The sequence below is a fragment of the Cylas formicarius genome, unplaced genomic scaffold (assembly GCF_029955315.1).
Source record: "Cylas formicarius isolate icCylForm1 unplaced genomic scaffold, icCylForm1.1 PGA_scaffold_10__41_contigs__length_53128322, whole genome shotgun sequence".
Classification (NCBI taxonomy): domain Eukaryota; kingdom Metazoa; phylum Arthropoda; class Insecta; order Coleoptera; family Brentidae; genus Cylas; species Cylas formicarius.
In genome coordinates, this window is record NW_026844214.1 from 32908553 (window position 1) to 32927577 (window position 19025).

Sequence of the window (19025 nt, forward strand, 5' to 3'; positions counted from 1 at the left end):
TAATGCGATCACATTAATTTTCTATCATCTAATCCACTAAACACAAAGAGCTATGAGGATTTACTTATTTATTTTTGAATTCCACCTTTTTACATTTTATCCTTTACTAATAAACTTCCAACCAATTCTGCGGAAACTTCCAACCAATTCTGATGGAAAGTTGAAAGAAAAACTGTTCTGATTACGGAAAGTTTTATATATCCTAATTAGAACTACTCATTGCTAAATGAGAATAAATTGTTCTCTATCGAATTAAGCCCATACCTGCAACAATGATGATGCATACAACACTTATTTCATTTTAACCGAAATGAATATACACAGGCTTAATAACATACTCACACGTAAAGTATAATCCCATGATCCTGTCGATAATGCTGTGCCATCTGGCGATACCTGGAGACATGACACCCTATTTTCATGACCGTAAAGCAACCATACCCGGACACACTTCAGAGTATCCCAAACATTGACTGTATAATCGTTATAACCAGCAAAAAGTAAGCGACCTAAAATATTTTGAATAATATATTATCGGTATCTTCATATATAAAAAAAAAAACATACCTGAAGCAGAAAAGTCAACCGAATTTGCGCCAAATATAATGCTTTCTTTGCTGTACACGGCAATTTCTTTGTCAGCTCGGAGATCAAATAATCGACACTATGAAAAAATTCTTTGTTATACATGTGCTATAACCAGCCATTTCACTAAACAAAAACCAAAAATAGAACAAGAATCAATCAATCAATCAGTCAATGCTGCACTGAATGCAGTAATAATTAAGCAGCGGAGAAAATGTAAATTGCATTTCTTTTGTCTTTTTTGTACAAAACATGCATTTTTTCCAGTACTAGAGAATTTATTGCATTCTATATACTCTGTCCGGCCCTTTAGGACTGTATGTGTGTATTAGTTTATTACATTACGAGGGGACCGGACTCTTGTGTGCTTTGTTTTGCAAAGTGAATTGTGTCTGTGTGTGTTCAGTATTTGTTAAAATGACGAAAACTAACTTCCATATATCGTGGATAAAGAGCTGTCGGGAGTTCACTTTTTGATGGACCAATTTGTTTTGTTGTTCAAAAATTGTAAGTATAAACCTTATTTTCACCTTTTTTTCTTAACATATTAGTAAAAAAATAAAAGCATATGTTTTTTGGTATAATAGAAAACTTTCGCTTTTATAAATTAGTTAATGGTAACTACCAATGTTAATATATTTACAAAAGTTTTCTACTCAAATATTTTATTTGGTTAGTTTATAAGCAGAAAAGATTTTTTAAAATTCGTTTTTTAACGAATGTAAACCCAAATTAATTATTGCGTTTTTGGATTTTACAGATTCATGCAGAAAAAAAAAATTGTGGATTAGAATGTTAAATCAGTAAAGCAGCAACTGAAATTACGAAAATTGCAACGAAGGGAACCCTCCCAGCCAACAATACGTCATTGTCTTGAACAATAACCAAAAAACAGCGAACAAGCCCATTTCAATGAGGACTTATCTAAGGTATTTGACAAAATATTGTAAATTTACCTTGCCATACTAGTCAACTATATGTAAAGGTAGTGTTGATAGCTTGTAAATTTACGAAGTGTATGTCGTGCAAGTTGCTATTATCTAAAAGTATCAATAGTATTCTCGATTTAATTGTATTTATTTTTTTTATAATCGCAAATAATATTTTGTCTTTGTAAGAATTTTCTGTTTTGCAATTTGCTATGTAAATATCAATGTGTGTATTTATGAATAAAAAACTTTTATTATGATTTTTTTTCGTTTCATTTATATTTATTCAAATAGGTCTGTGGTATGGGTAAAAAATATTGCTCAAGAACGGGTTTAATTATAAAATAATAGTTCTGGCTTTATTTAAAATAACATTCATGTTCATAATTTTTCATATAATAAAAATACATATTTGCATTTCTTGTCCATTTCAATGAACATATACTTAAAATTTCATGTATTTAAATGCGCATAGATTGCAGTCTTTCATTTTATATTTTTTCCACTCTGTAGTAATAATAATAAGCATTGAGAAAAAATTATTTGAAATATGAAGACATAAATGCACCATAGAATAAACAAAGTTCCAAAAAATAATCCAACAAACTTTACAAAAACCATGTGGCAAAAGGTCCATACCATATTAGGAAAATGAAAAATTATCTAGACTGTTAAGCAAATATTTTTTGACGCGTGTTATTGAAATAAGAAACCATAAAAAATACTAACCGTTGCATCGTCCCCCCCTGTAGCCACTGCGTCACCGCTTGGATGAAATTTAACACTGTTAACATCCGATTCATGGCCTTCAAATGACTGCACACATTGACCTGTTCTCATATCCCAAATAAGGACCATTTTGTCCACACTCTGCAACATACCTATACATCAGCCAAAAGTGTATAAGATAAGTAAATGGAAGTAGGTACTCTCAAGATTAGAATTTAGGTGAAGAGTGGTATAAAATTTGTTTGCAATGCAACTCACCCCTGAAACAAACATATTTCCCGTTTCTGATGGTGCCAAATCTACAGACATAATATCAGCAGAGTGGCCGTGGAAACTTTGAAGAAGCTGCCCAGATTCCACATCCCATAAAGCACAAGTGGAGTCTCCACTGCCCGTTAAAATCTGAAATATTCAACATCTTGATAGTTCATGCATGGTGATGGTGGTGATTGGTGGTAAAGAACATCACTATGCAATGAATAAAATTCTCGCGATAGGAATGCATTGCAAAATGGTGTTTCTCCACATGTTATATCCAAATGTATTCTAGTTATGAAAAAATTGTATTTGTTTAGCTCTAGCCATTTTGGTAAAACAATCTGGATCGAGGCAAGAACTGAAATGTGAATATCTAAACGAGCCGTTAACAATAGTGGCACCTTTTTCATTTCATAACTGGTGATTCCTTTTGACTGAAACACGATTTTTAGAACTATCTTTATCTGTAACACGTTGCTCATTTCAAAGTAAGAATTGTTATATTTTTGTGAAATTATTTAACTTGCCTGCTGATCAGAATTGGGAAAAATACAACAACTCATATAACTCGTGTGAGTCCCAACTGTTTTTTTTTTCAGAGATACGTCCTCGTCTAAACTGAGTGGATAAACTGTCACCTTGTTATCCAATCCCCTAAAAACATTAATTTCATTTAGATGAAATTAAAGAAAAATCTGAAATAACATTAACCAAAGCTTAACCATGCACTATTTTGTAAAAAATTATCAATTCTACAATACCACTAGCAACAACTTATTGGTTAGGTCACTTATTTGATAATTTAAACTGTTCAAACCTACGAGCTTCCTGCCTGCAAGAAAATTTCTATTAGAAATCACAAATAATGCACCAAATATTACAAACAATATTATTGCTATTCTAAAGTTGACTAGTTTTCCCAAATATGTATGTTTATTTTCTTGTTTGCAAAAACGTAAAAACAGTAATTTGAAAAATTATAATTCCTCGCCTTTATTAGATTTTCCGCGATTTGGAGATGATATTTTCCAGAAAGACTTCAATCAGTAAAATGCCAAACCATAAATAACCAAATTCCACAAGGTCTATATATTGTGGACATTTATAGAAAAATAAAAATAGTTAAGAGAGAAGTTTTTACTGAAGTTACCTTTCACTTACGATTTCACTATCCTTGGAATAAATCACACACACAACACTTTTCCGTCCTTTAATTTAATATAAAATCTAACTTTTGCAGCAGAATCCTGGAAGGGTTTGGGCATTTTAATATCAACCCTGTATACCCTGTGTAAATAAGACCTGCAGACTCTTCTAAAAAATGGCGCAAAGTGGAGAGTAGTAATTGCGAAATTTATTTGCATGGGCAGAAGATAATTCGATTCAGGACAAAAACCTCAAACCCGCCTGAGATGGACCAATTTTACTATTATTCAATTATCTAGTAGCAATAGGATTTGTTCTAATAGATCACTTATAGACAGGTCAACGTCTACTTCCGGTATAAGCACCAAATATTGCTAATGTTCAGTGGTATAAGTTAGTTCAGCTTATAATTAATATTTAATTTTACGCGATTACAATTACAATCCGATATAGTGGAATATAAAATACCCGCAAGCGACTAAGTTGCCTGATGGTGCGTAAGCACAAGCCATTACCCATGTGGTCGGCATTGTTACCGCGTGCTCCTTGTTAGTGGTGAAAGCATCCCAGATAATCATTTTACCATCCTACAAAAACACTTTACCAACACCTAGTAATAGTAGTAATATATTGTTTTAACAATTATAAAGAAAAACACATGTTTGTTCAATGTTCATTTCTTAAGGGTTTCACGCGTGTACAATTTGTTTTGATGTGTTGCATGATGAACAAAATGAAAACTATATTTCAAACTAAATCGTTTTCCGTCTCTTAGAAACAGGGTTTTTAACAATACAATAAAATAATCTGTAAGATTTTTATTTTTAAAGGTTTTAAAGTAAAAGGCATCAAAAACTGCTTCTTGTGACCACTAAATGGTACAAAAACGTATATCCACAGCTAACTGCATAATCCCATTTTTAATATAAAATAATCATTTAATTTAAAATCTGAGAAATTTGATAAAAGTTACAATGCCAAAATAGATATTTAAATCAAATGGCCCTTGATTTATCATATCGCCAATCCTACTTTTGAGCTAGTTGAAAAAGCTTAAAAATTAAATTAAATATATGTAATAAAACTAGGAAACTTACTACTCCATAAATTATTTTATATATCAATAAAAAATAATCAAATTCAAAATGTGGGTAAATAAAAAACTATATGCAATCTTTTAAAATTATTAGGTAACAGAAATAGTAGAAAGCTTCAACGGAATAATTATCATTATAGGAGATTTGAATGGCAGAGTCGGAATTAAGAATGATCAGACGGGGGAATTCATAGGAAGACGCGGAGAAAACAGCGGAATGGTCTGAGAATTAATGACTTTTGCATCCAGAATGACCTGCTAATGATGAATACGTTTTTTAGCCACAAAGATGTTCATAAATACACTAGAGAAATAATACAGGGTGACTCAGAGTAAATTTCCCTTTTTAACATGTTATAAAAACGGAATAAAAAGTGTTGGCATAATTTTAATAATAAATTTTGAAAGTACAGAAATGCGGATTTTATTTTTTAAACACAATGTTGTCCAAATGTCGACCATCCCTTAGATAACACTCCTCCAATGATGCTCTTAAATGTTGAAAGACCCGCTGACACATTTCAATAGGAATGTCGGCAATAGCCTCTCGAATGTTGCGTCTTAACTGCTCCATAGTGGCTGGTGGATCAGTGTAGACGATACTCTTCAAATATCCCCACAAAAAAAATCTAGGGGCGTAAGATCGGGCGATCTTGGAGGAAAAGAGATGTCCCCAAATTTTGAAATAACAGTTCGTAGTCTGTGGGCTTTAGAAACTGCACCAATTGAATTTTGTAGGGATGGAACCGTAAGTCTTTGCTTAAAATCCGTTGCACACTTGATGAATGAGCGATGAATATTCAGGGCCTGGCCATGTTTTCGAATTGAGCGCCTCGGATGTTCAGTCGCAGCACGTCGCACAATCTCAATATTCTCTGGCGTTCTGATGGACCTCTGTTGACCGGGACGCTTCTGATTTGCCACTGTACCACTTTGTCTGAATCTTTTAACCCACGATTTCAATAAATTGTTTGACGGAGCATCACGTAAACGCCGAATATTGTAACGATTACAAAAATGTCGTCGTGCCGCAACATACGAATCGTTCGATTTAAAGAACGCTTCGACCATAAAAGCTCGTTGCTCATTTGACCACTGCTCCATGTTGACTGATAATCCGCACGCAGTCGCCACACATTGCCAGCGCTAACCCCCCCACAAATATTAAGTTGGATGTACAAGGCGCGTTTAAATAGTGAAATTTACTCTGAGTCACCCTGTATATCATTATAAATAAAGAATGCAAAAATGAAATCACGCACGTCAGGTTTAGAAGAGGAGCTGAGATGGGTAGTGATCACTACATGTTGGTTGGAAAAACCTCGCTAGGAGTACCCAAAGCCCCCAAAACACACCATGCAAAATAAAAACAGCAAAGAATCAATTAGATTATATAAACTTGGCATCAAAGAGATAGCAGAGGAATTCCGAAAATAAAATGAATGTAACAATGGGTATGTGATACAAAAACCAACAACCTAGATCAACTGTTGGCGTTCTTTAAAAGCATGATACTAAAAACAAACTCAGAAGTATGTGGAGTAAAAAAAATAAACAGGATCATAAAAAAAAGCATGGTGGAACGCAGATATCAAAAAAGAAATTAGGATAAAAAAACAAAAACAGAAAAAATATCTAGCAACTAAAAACAACGACAGCTATCAGGAGTATAAAATACAAAGAGAAAAAGTTAAGCAACAGATATTGAAAGCGAAGAAACAATCTTGGGAAGATTTTGGAACTAAAAACGAGTCGGACTTCCATACCAACCAAAAATTGTTCTATAAAACGCAAAAAATATAAAGAGCAAAGATAAGCCCGGATATATAAAACAAATAAAAGGCATAAATGGCAGCGACAATGATATAATTGACAGGTATAGAACATATTTCCAAAGTTTATTGACTAACAGCAATGAAGAAGATGATGAAATAGAACGGGGCACTGGCGACAGAAGCTGGAACGACTACATAAGAATGTACGATATAAAATGCGCTCTAAGTAAGCTAAAAAAAGGCAAAGCTGCTGGACACGACAAAATCATGGAGGAGATGCTGAAAAATATGGATGAAGTAGGATGTCGAGTGCTAACAAGAATATTCGACTTAGCGTGGCAAGAGGGAAAGGTACCTGAGGATTGGAAAATAGGAGTCATTGTGCCAATATTTATAAAATGGTATAAAACAGATTGCAGTAACTAGAGAGGAATAACATTATTGAGGATACCATTGAAAGTATATGAGCAAGTTTTACAAGAAAAACTTTCTAAAGTCCTGGAACCACAACTAGAGCAATCTTAAAGCGGATTCAGGAAAGGAAGAAGCATACACGACCACATCTTCAGTATCAAGCAAACAGAGATCCATTTAGTTTTCCTAGACCAAGAGAAAGTTTTTGACAAACTTCCAAAATATGCGGTGAAGGAGAGTTTGATAGAGTGAGGCTTTGAAGGAAGACTAATTTCAGCCATAATAACTACATATAAGAACAGCAAAAATTGCCTCAGAACTGACAACATGCGACCAGCATACTTTATAGTAAACGAGGGAGTTAGGTAGGGAAGTGTTTTGAGTCCGCTACTACTTAACTTAGTTATGGACAATGTAATAAAAAAAACATGAACCAGTACATCCGGTTTCTTAGTAGGGTATAAAGATGTGGAACCCGTTTGGATTGGATGAGAAAAACCTTAAAATCAATGACAAAAAAACGAAAATTATGGTTAAGTCCAAAACAAATGGACTTCTGAACATTGAATTAAATGAGAAACGAATAGAGCAAGTTGATGCTTTTAAATATCTGGGGGTAGAACTAAATGCGGGAATTGAGAGTGCCTCAAGACTATTTCATACTTTAAAATCAAGCTTCATAGGAAAGAGGGAAATATCACCTAAAGCCAAAATAATAATATACAAGACAATATTCATCCCAATTTTAACATTTGGATGTAAAAGATGGGTACTAACCCAAAAGCCAAGAGACAGGATTCAAAGCATGGAGATGAAGTACCTAGGAAAAGTCCTAGGTATCACAAGGAGAGACAGAATCCCAAAATGACGCGATTGGAGAGAGATTGAAAGTACAACCAGTTCTAAAACATTTGAGGACTGGTTATAATGGAAGCAGCTAAAATGGCACTAGATAAGAAAAGATGGAGGAAATTTGTATACGAGTTGCAAACATTATTCAACCTTAGGGTAGATAGGTTTAGGTTTATATATTTTTTTACAAAATTATTAAATAAGGCTATATTAATTTTGTTTGTGACTTTCCGCCATCTTTGCATAATCTTTGTTTTAAGAACCCAATTTTTGGCATTAAAATCTCAAAAAACTGTAAGATATTGGTGCCTGTTAAACTTAAGTTAAGTTGCCCTTCTTTAAACAAACCAAAAAGGTGGAATTTTAATTTAACTGAACCACAATATCTCTCGTGATCCTAATGCTACTCCATCCTATATTTGAACACCAGTGATTACTCATTTACTACCTGTGAAGATGAAACTATATGTCTCTTATCTGGAGACCAATCCGAACAAAGTACTTTAGCTTGATGTCCTTTTAATGTACGTCTGGGTTTTATATTTGTGCAGTTCACACAATCCAAACGTTCTGCTACTGACTCCACTGAAAGCAATAATTAAATGTATAAATAATTATTAATCCTTTGTCAGGATAATAAAGTTTAAAAATTGTACTTACATGTAACATCGTTTAGTTTTTGCCTTTCCTCCTCAAGTCTTTTTTTTAATTGCTCCGCTTCTTTCGAAAGACTTTCAATGCTATCTGGTTTATTTTCATTCTCCATTTTTTAAAAAAGCTTTTTCAAAAATAAATGCAGTTAATTGTTTGAAAATCAATATGTATATACAATATTTGCTTTCTTTAATTTAGGGAAGGGCACAATTACCAGAATCATTTGCCCAATAACGCCAATAAACGTATTTGCGCGAAATCCATTTCTAAATTACTATATTAAGTTTTCCAAAAAAATATTCGAATTGTAAATATTGTGCATTGGCATAGAGGTGCTTCAAGAACTATATCATTGTTGAAAAGGAAAAAAGGTTATCTTTTTATCGAATTAGCTAAGCAAACATAGCGACAAGTTGCATAGCCCTCCCGATACGTAGCGGTAGCGATTGCGATTGGGAGCGTGTTGGATATTTGAATTTACAAACCGTAGCGGAAACTTCCGGTGGTACATACGCTACAAATCCAACATGTCTTCAAAGAGGAATTTGGTTAGGGTGTATTGGACAGTGATGGTGAGTACGAAATTACATCATAATAAATATATTTTATTTGTTATTATTTATATTATCATTAGCATTTACAAAATTTACAAAAAAAAAAAATTCAGGGTTCCAACGGGAAAGATTTCTCGAAAACCCCTCGACGTTTCGAAGATCGTATCAAGGTATGTCTTTTTTTCAAACAAACGATAATCTTTTTTAAACGCAAATTACACTCATATGAAATAGAGATGCAATTTTAAGTTATATGCAGAATGTATTTCACTAAAAAAAACCTACACAGCCATCAAAGACAATATAGTGAAAACTAGACGGAGTAGAATTTACTATAAATATTATCACCAGGTTAACTTCGACAGCAGTTCCTGTTATAAGGAAAAAAAGCCCCTTGCCGAAATTAAGAAGGAACCACCTGCTATCCCAGTGGCTTCACATATGGAAGCCAGTCCAATCAGAGCAACATCTGTATCCCCCCTGTAGGTTAAGCTTCAACAATTTTTTTTTTGTTATAATTAAAAAAAATAAAGGCTTATAACATGTTTTAATTTTAGAAGTACCAAGACTAGGGAGTCAGAGTGAAATGTTTTATCTACGAAGAAGGCTGACAAATATCGAGGAAGCTCAAGCACAAGAAATTAACCTCTTATCAAACGCCATTAATAGAAGCAAGAAAATCCAGGAAGAAAGAAATAAAATTTTGCACTTATTATGTGAGTGTCAAAAAAAGAGAGCAATATTTGTTAAAAAAAGCATATTTGCTATTTGGTTCCTCCTTATTTCCACCCTCATCTGCAATATCTACTTCCAGGTGTGCTAGCTCCTCTTCTAAACATATCAAATGTCTCGCTACTCCGAAACGTGCTAGATGTGGTAATTTCTAAAATAGACCTCTTTTAATAAATTTACAAATGTAAGCCTCAAAAATATCCTAATAAGTTCCCTTCATAATTCCTTACAGTCTTCATAGTACTTCCGATTTTTTGGTATTGGATAACTATCACCTTCATTATCCTGAAATATTCAAATCGGTTCTGTTAATTCCAAAGCCATTTGACCAAATTATCATCATCGGTCATTTCCTTTTGAATTAAAATGTCCATAACCTCCGATTCTACTAATTTCTAATGTAGTGGGTACTAGAGTACTTCCACTTTATTACCACATGTTAAATCAGCAGCACTACACACAAGCATTGAATAAGATGTACCTTCGAAAAAAATCTAAATTTCAAAATCAACAACATCCAAAGAAAAATAAGACACCACACCCTCTACATACATGTTGCCAGTCGCTACCGCAACGTATAGGGAGCGCCTTGCTACGTCCGCTGAATGTGAGCATACATTAATATTGCAATGTGCCGAGCAAATCAGAACGCGGCGGCCAAATTCAAACCGAATCGGGGGTGTTTAAAGTTGGCATCCAGATAGCCCTCTTTACTTTCTTGACAGATTGGAGAACGCATGTCACATAAGTATGACCGCTTAGTTGTTTGTTGTTAATCATTGACCAAGTACACTTTGGTTAATGTGTTAATTCTATTTAAAATTTATAAAATAAAATTGACAATGTATTTATATTGGTTTTATTTGTATTTTGAGGGTAAATTGACTTATAAAATATGACAATAAAGTTTATTTACATCTTATATCATACAATTATTATTTATTAATTAAAAATTATGCAATAAATAACACACTGATTAAAGTATGCAATTATCTAAAAAATAAAATATTATATGAAAATGAAAGGTTTATAAAGAGTTATATTACTTTTTATTAGGATAATATGTTTGCTTCTCAATTTTTTCTTTTTTTCGAATTTTCCTCGGAATTTCGTTGTTCTGTGTTCCTCTCAAATGTCCTAAAAATATCAACAAATTTCCCAAAAGAATCTTCGTCCAAGCTGAGAGCAAAGCTTTTCATTTCTTGCAAGATGACCTGTAACAAAAATCGAAAATTAAATGCGTAATAATTGTAGGCTTAATTCTTTCAAACCTGTCGCCTATCTTCAAATGCAATAGTGTCTACATGGGCTTCATTTCCTGAATAAAATGGGTAACATCATATGCACGTTTTCGACGATAGTCTCCTGTTCAGCTTTTGATAATCTCTTGGTCCTTAGTTCATCAGTGTTCATGTTTTTCAACAAACTTTACCGTCACAAATCCTAAAAAAACATAGTTAATCTGTAAATAACAATAATATTATAATATTATTTACCCTCAGTTGAAATGTTAATTACAATTCTTGAAGGACATGTCCCATGAATATGAATACTACCTCCAGTTTTCACACTTCGTTTTTTAGCTGAGCTGACAAATCCTTAAAAAATATGAGACATTATATGTCTACTCACATATTAGTAAATACACAACCTTTGTAATTACTTCTGTTACACTAATAAAATATTTTTTCTTCACCATGTTGATATTTTTTTCGTGTATGGCAAGCATAATTTACTTCCCTATTCTCTTGGGTCCTCCAAGCTGAAAACTCTTCAAAATTCCTAAAATGCAAAATAGATTCATTAATAGTTAAGCTATGAAAAGAATTTAAATGTTTAATTAAGTCTGTATGAAGTAAAAAAGAAATAGTCCAGTCTGTGCATATTGGGCATAAAATATGATGCATTCTTTCAGATCCAGATCCCTCTTGGCCAGTGTTTTGTCCGTGTATGTCGGTTTTTGGTCGATGTACACATTGGCACGTCAAGTTATTTCTAAAAAATCAAAAACTAAATTCTTTCTTAAAAAATCTTAAATTATTACAAGACAACATAACATAACCTACAAATATCAAATTAAAGCAAGTTTATTGCTTTCAAGCTCCATTTTAAAGGCAAACGGCCTAAAATAAATATCAATAATTAATCACAAAAAATATAAGTCGCTTATTAATCTCGATTTCAAGAGCAAATATAGACTTGCTATATTGGCAAAAATCCAATAAAAGATTTACTCCTAAAATCTCTGCAAAGGTGACGCATCATGCTCAACGACGGTAAACTTAGTAGTTGTTGGTAGGTACTGCCTTTCGAGCATTATTTGTGTAATAGTTTTGGTTGTGTTGTTCATGTCTAGTTAATGTTTTGTTATTGCTTTATTTGTAAGTCATAATGTAAAAGCAAATCTTTATGGAAAGGGATGTTAAAGGTAGTTCCTATCAATTGGGAAACATAATTTTGGATTAAATTAATCACAACAAATAGTGCCAAACCTTAACTTAAGTATATAGTCAAGTTTTCGATTAGATGCGGGAGTCGGTTCTAGTGACAGTTTGACAAGTCGTAGACTATTAGTCGCTTATATTTAGTAATATAAAATAAATATATTATATCCAGCGATTTTTTAAACCTAATGAAAACCCACGATGACTTCTACTCCGTGAATAAATTACCGGAAGCGCTCCAAGTGACTGACGAGTGTTTAATGGATTTAACGTTGCACACACTTAATCAGTGCTTAAATGAGTATTTTAGAGTGGGGAGTAGAAAAAATAGCATTTCAGTAGCCTGTGGAAGTTTCTTTGAAAAATTAACACGCTCTAGCATTTTTCACTACAATGAAATAATTTATACATTTTTTTGGTAAAATTTAGTTGATGGTTATTTATGTTTGTCTCGCTCGTGTCCTGGCTTAAGCAAAAACTAACCGTAAGCCCGTCCGTACGCATAAAGGTGGCTTTCCAGGGCCCGTAATTTTACAGACCGGGCCGCGCCACGAGGCGAAAACGGGTAGCGCGTGGATCGGAACGGGCTTCAGGCGGAACTCTTCCCATGGCGCGGCGTGTTTGTGCCCAATTACCCTTTCAAAACAAATCAGCTGTCTACATATTTTTGTGTTTACTGGTGTCGGGGTTGGTGATTGCTAACAACTTGTTTTTGGTGATTATCAGTAATGCCGGATGAACAAAAAACTGTTACCGCAGCCGCTGTCATACATAATCGTAATGCCACCAATACTGTCTTTTAATTTATCTTGAATACGACTTCGCGAATCGTGCTGCTCGTTTCGGCTTTTATGACGGTCACTTTTTTTATTGTATTAATAAATTAATAAATGTTCGTCCACTCCATATTAACGCTTAAAAAACACCAAAACAACTTGTTGTAGAGCCGCAAAAACAATGAAGATGTCTGCCTACCCCAATAACAACAGGTCTGCACAGGCATGAACGCGCCGCGCCGGTTCGCGCCTTTGAATTTAACACGTCGCTGCGGATCCGTCGCACCTCCTCGCGCCACCTCAGGCGACCGTCTTCCTACGGAGCGTTGCCGCGAGCCGGCGCGTCCCCGCCTGCAAAAACACGGGCCGTGGGAAGCCACCTTTATTACATATTTAAAATTTTGTATGTTGGTACCGTGCGATGTCATTTTGTCATAATTTTGAACAAACATTTTTGGTTAGAGGTTGTGTACAACTCCAAGATAATTTTATTTTTGATTATTTATAATTAAAAATTTGTGTATTTGTTTCCAAATATTCATTCCGATCTTAAATTTGTAATATCAAAGTGTCACTTGACACTGAGCAAGGAAAGAATTTTTCTTAGAAAACATTAGAAACATGGAAGGTAAACAGGAGGAAATCCCGAAAAGCGATTATGAAATAAGCGAAGCAATGATCGTTAACAAAAGTGAGTGTGAAAAGAATCGAAAGTTAGTGAGTGATGCTCCGGAAGATGATCAAGCTTTAACGCAAAATTTTGATATACTAAATCAAAATGAATGCGTCAACAAATTTGAAGATAGTGGAAATTTGGAAGCTGGAACCGAAAATAAGGACGAATGGCATGATATTTTAGGTTCAGGAGTTATAATGAAAAAGATTATATTTGAGGGAATCCCTGATTCACGGCCAGAAAGAACAGCAAGATGTGTGATAAATTATGAATGTAGACTGCAAGATGGAATTGTGGTAGAAAGTGTTCAAGATTTTGAATTAAGACTGGGTGAATGTGATGTATGTATTTTTCAAATATTGTATTTTGTAAGGTTTAATATTTAAATTCCAACTTATCATATGCCGTAAATTTTGCTTTTAAACAACCTGCATTTTACGACAATTTTATAAGGCACTTTCTGTCTATCACTTTTTTATATTTTGCTATTTGTTTTATCAAACTATTGACAATTGCACAAATAATGCAATAATATTGCAGGTTGTGCAAGGTTTAGATGTTGCAATTGGTTTAATGAATTTAAAGGAAAAATGTACTTTGAGAATTGAGCCTAGACTTGCATTTGGAGAAAAAGGACTTCACCCAAATATTCCTGGAAACACTATAGTTTGCTATGATGTTGAGTTGACTGCTATTGAGCCTGAAGATGATATCGAATTATTGACAGTAGCAGATCGACGTGCAATTGGGTATGGATAATCTGAATCTATCCAACATTTTTAAAAGAAAGATATTGTTTTTAGGAATAAAAAAAGGGAACGTGGTAATTGGTGGTACCAACGAGGGGATAATACTCAGGCCATCCAGTGTTACCGCCGTGCATTGGATTATTTGGATGAGGTAACTTCATGATTTAACTATGAATACAGAAATTATTTTATAAGTGTTTCAGAATACTTTCTTGATAATTACAACAATATGTTTTTATTTTTACTGTTTTTTCAGGTTGAAAGTGGAACAATGTGTGAATCTAAAGATGTTCCTTCTAATTCATATCAACCTACAGATTCTGAACTTCAAGCCTTACTGGAAGATCGATTGAAAGTCAGTAACAATATGGCTTCAGCACAAATAAAAATGGAACTCTATGATCAGGCATTATTATCTCTTCAGACTGTTCTTCGTTGTCAGCCTAATAATGTTAAGGCTCTTTTTCGAAAGGCTAAGGTAACATAATTTTGATAGTTTCCTCTTGAAGAGATTGTGAAGTGATCACTTTACTGAATATTTTTTAATTTTCATGTGACTAAAATATAGTTTACCTTCTAATTGCACATGAATACTATTGTCACATTCTATATGTCAGACTTTAGTCGACTATTTTGTGATTCCACACATGTGTTGGAATTTTAGTCGGTTTGAGTGTTTAATATTTTGTTTGGAATTATTAAATAGATAGTTATATAATAGCAACAAGTAGCACCTGGTTTTGGACATCCAAAAACCACATATTCAATTAGAGAACTTCTCTAAAAAAGTTATTTCAGCATTCTATCAATTTCATTTTTCTTTTGGTAGTTGTGTTTAGATTTCCTTAGGTCCAATGTTATATTCTGACTGGGCTTTAATATCAATCAGGAACATTTTGTTGTTCACTTCATTAACATATGCTAGTGCAAGTCTGTTGGATTAGGACAGTTGTCTGAATCAGCATTTCCCTATAGATAATAGATCTTACCTATGCTGAGGCATTATAGTGAAGTGACCAAGTAATAAATCCTGAGTTTTTACTGACATTGAAAATGCAATCTCTGCTAAAGTGCCCATCTCAGGAAAAAGATTTATTGTCGGTTATTATATTTATGACCCAGTTTTTTGTTAACCATTACAAAGCAATACATACATTCTTTATTTATTTAAAATAGATCCAAATAGTCAAAAACGATCTACAAGCTGCATTGAAATGTCTAGAAAAAGCAAGATCTCTGGAACCTGAAGATGGCCTGATTGCTAAGGAAATTAATATTGTCAATGGATTAATTCAAAAACAGAAAACTTCTGAACGGGAATATGCCAGAAGAATGTTTGGAGGAACATCTAAGACACTTAATAAAATTTCTCACAAGCGAGATGAGAAAAGGAGTGACAAGTCTAAGGTAAATAGTATGACAGAGTTCTCTAAACTCCATGACCCATTAAAAGAATGTGGAGAATGGATAAAGATAGTCCTTTAAAAATTTGGTTGCAGCCATAGGAGACTGTGATCTTTATTTTTAAAATATTTCGGACATTGCAGAGTTATCACATCTACTCGAACAGCATACCAAGTAATTTTTTTTATGGAATCCTCTATATGTTATTACGTTTTTAGTTTCCATGAAAAATGGAAAGCAAAATTATTTTTAATATAATTTGGCAAAGGACATTAAAATAATTTTCTTTCATTCTTCCGTTTTAGATAAAAATCTGAAATTTTGTATACTGCTTGACAATAAACTGACAAATAACAATATAACCAATTATATAAATGTAAATTAAGCCTAAATTTTAAATGTAACTCTGGGTATTTTATTGTGGCATAAAAAATAAAAACTACAATAATTCATTCATTTATGACTGTTTTAGTAATAAGTTGCATCTTCCTTTTTTTTATCAAAATCTGAGGCGGGTCGTAAGGTTGAAGAAATTGTAGTGTAATTAACTTATAATTGTGAATTGTTATATTGTTTGTAGCACCATTTATTGATACATAAGGATATGCATTAAATTTATGGTAGATTGTAGTTTACAAATCTTATCACTAACCTTTTGAACTTTTTATTCATCCTGGCAAATTTGGATAGGGCCCTCTGAATTTACATGTTCCTGCTGCTGCTGCTAATATAAACTAATAAATAAAATAAATTGCATTATTCTAGTTTTTTGCTTTTAACTTCAAAACGGTTTAAAATAGGTATGATATGCTATAATTCTTTTATATTAAGCAGTTCAGTGGCAGTATATGTGGCAACGCTGCAATATTTTTATAGCCTAATATATGCGTATCTTTTTCTGTTCGATAATTTAGTTTGATCAAATTTTACAATTTGAGCGAACTCATTTTTTGTTTGATTAATTTTTTTTAAAGATGTGAGTAACACAAAACATTTTTGGAATTGAGTTGAAATTTCGTGCAAGATTTCTAAAAAATTCAATATACAGGGTTATTCTCGCTATAGCACACAGAATATGGTGGCTAAAATACAAGGCTTTCAAAAAGTTTTGGTTAGTTTGAAATTTGTGAAGTGCTATTATGGTTACTTTTTAAATACTTCCTTACTATACATGTCCCAAAAGTGTTAAAAGTTAGAAGTATCAATAGTAGTACCTTTTTTAATTTACATCACAGCATTTTTCGATTCTACATTCAAAGTAAGTGTATTTCTGAATAAGGTTTTAGATACCTCAATGTTAAGGTTGTGTAAATAATTTGAGTTATGTCAAAATGTATTCTAATTTTAATTTCTGAAATACTTAAGAAGTATTTAAATTATGATAGCGAAATATACAGTAGAGTGTATCAATATAACCATATTGGTTAAGCCGACCAGTTAATGGACCAGTTGTCCTGGGGGGCTGTTGTTGGAATTGCTTCCTAATGTTTCACAAGAACGGTATTAGTGAAGGTCCTTCCACGGAGGTCCTGGTCGTAGACTGGCGATTCTCGTTGCGCAGGTTGTATTTATACCAGTTGACTTCGAGGCTAAACCCGATCTGGAATCTGATCCTTAGCTTTGCCGATCAATGTTTCGAGGTCTGCCGAAGTAGAACAAGCCTCGAAATCAACTGAAGCGGATCCTGGCCATCAGTATAATTATAAACTGCGCAGAGCAAAGGATTCGTCAGTCTACATTCAATATCGGAAAAGAATCTTGCCACCGTGCTAGCGAACATACTTTACAGCCAAATCAGACCAAATTGACTTCCTCAATAAATTATGTGCCATTACGAAATACCAAAGGCATCAGATGTAAATAAAACATTCATTTAGGTAACACGCAAAAACTATAATTTCGCATATTCTGCGAAAACGCAAAGACTTAGCTATACGACAGTTTAAACCATTCGATAGGTAATTAAAAAGTACTTTTCCTGGTAATTTAAAAAATATGGAATTCCATTTAAATTAATCAAATTATAGCCACAAAATGTTGCTATTTTTTAGGATACATTTTTGGCCACCCTATATAAGATTGGAAGTTTTTTATAATTGGAATTTAAAATATGGTTCATTGTTACACTCTACTGTAAATTTCGCTGACATAAGTTAAATATTTCCTATGTATTTAAGAAATTAGAAATAGGTTACTTTTTGACAAAAATCAAATTATTTAAAAAACATTCAGGTTCAACGTTATTGAAACACTCATTTTGGCCGCAGAATATAAAAATGCTATAAGAATAGGGGGTTCCATTTAAAAAATTAAAATTTTGCTACTTTGGAGAGAACCAACTATCCATACTGCATAACCATGATAGATCCTTACACTTCCGAAACGTACAACTTTTTTAAAAAGGTATTTTGGCCATAATATTCCGTGCCGTATAGCATGAATAACCCTGATGTATTTGTAATAACATATCTTCATTTTTGCCCAATTATTAAAGATGAATTAAGGAACTAGAAATTCCACTATTCAGTTTTAAAACCCTGCTAATTTAACTTGAACAATCATTTTTGTTACAAAAGTAAATCTGTGACTGGAAAAAAATCTAATTACTGTGATTTGTTTTTTTTTAGCTTCAAATTTGGTCAACTTTGGGAACAACATTCTTCATTGGCCTTGTAGGTGTCTTGGTATATAAAGCTAAATATCCCTAAAGGTATAGAGTTTTATTTCACTGGCGTTTGTTATTATTTGTTTGGTAAACTTGGTTGTTTTGTTTTTCAATGTAATTATGTTTGTTCGAAACTAAATATATCCGAGTGGATGTTATTTTATTATTTATAAAAATAATAATAAAAAAGGTAATATTATAATTTCATTTATAAATAATATGTGCAATGATGTCCTTGAAATTTACTACTTCTTGAGGGTCAACATGTTTAGGCGTGTGAATATTTCCCAACAATTCCTATTCTATCTTGAACTGAGGTGGCTTTTACTTGATGAAAATCCATTTATCAAAATAAATAAGAACTAAAAGTTCAGATTTTTAGAAAATTATATATTTTGACATGTCAATTGTTTCCACAACACCGTGTCTTTATCAAATGTAATGTTTACAAACTACCTGCTACTATATATACTGAAAAATGACCATAAAACCTTAATTAATGTTGTGAGAATTTAAGTTCAATAAAGGGGTATTTAAATCTAATTGATCGTTAAGCAAGCAATACATTTGAATGTCTCATTTTGTTA

General features: G+C 32.9%; 2 protein-coding genes and 1 long non-coding RNA gene across 5 annotated transcripts; 1 reads left to right on the plus strand and 2 right to left on the minus strand.

The window, feature by feature from the left end:
- Nucleotides 1-122: 122 nt before the first annotated feature.
- LOC132708180 (guanine nucleotide-binding protein subunit beta-5a-like) lies at nt 123-8695 on the minus strand. The gene is made up of 9 exons (XM_060680342.1): nt 8445-8695; nt 8233-8369; nt 4116-4234; nt 3029-3155; nt 2502-2645; nt 2244-2384; nt 568-664; nt 343-509; nt 123-264 (listed from the first exon to the last, which is right to left on the minus strand). The coding sequence occupies exons 1-9, from the start codon at nt 8548-8550 to the stop codon at nt 253-255; spliced, it is 1050 nt and encodes a 349-aa protein (XP_060536325.1). The 5' UTR covers nt 8551-8695; the 3' UTR covers nt 123-252.
- A 1882-nt stretch (nt 8696-10577) lies between these two features.
- LOC132708181 (uncharacterized) lies at nt 10578-12555 on the minus strand. Of its 3 annotated transcripts, none has more exons than XR_009619868.1 (5): nt 11376-12455; nt 11221-11322; nt 10996-11167; nt 10771-10938; nt 10578-10717 (listed from the first exon to the last, which is right to left on the minus strand). It is a non-coding gene; the product is annotated as an uncharacterized LOC132708181 (long non-coding RNA). The 3 variants fall into 3 exon arrangements; XR_009619870.1 differs by lacking the exon at nt 10578-10717 and having other exon boundaries at nt 10801-10938; nt 11376-11719; nt 11769-12555; XR_009619869.1 differs by lacking the exon at nt 10578-10717 and having other exon boundaries at nt 10801-10938; nt 11376-11719; nt 11791-12552.
- Nucleotides 12556-13361: 806 nt separating this feature from the next.
- On the plus strand, nt 13362-18619 carry LOC132708179 (peptidyl-prolyl cis-trans isomerase FKBP8). The gene is made up of 6 exons (XM_060680341.1): nt 13362-13961; nt 14161-14369; nt 14424-14520; nt 14626-14847; nt 15546-15776; nt 18401-18619. The coding sequence occupies exons 1-6, from the start codon at nt 13566-13568 to the stop codon at nt 18479-18481; spliced, it is 1236 nt and encodes a 411-aa protein (XP_060536324.1). The 5' UTR covers nt 13362-13565; the 3' UTR covers nt 18482-18619.
- The last annotated feature ends 406 nt before the right edge of the window (nt 18620-19025 follow it).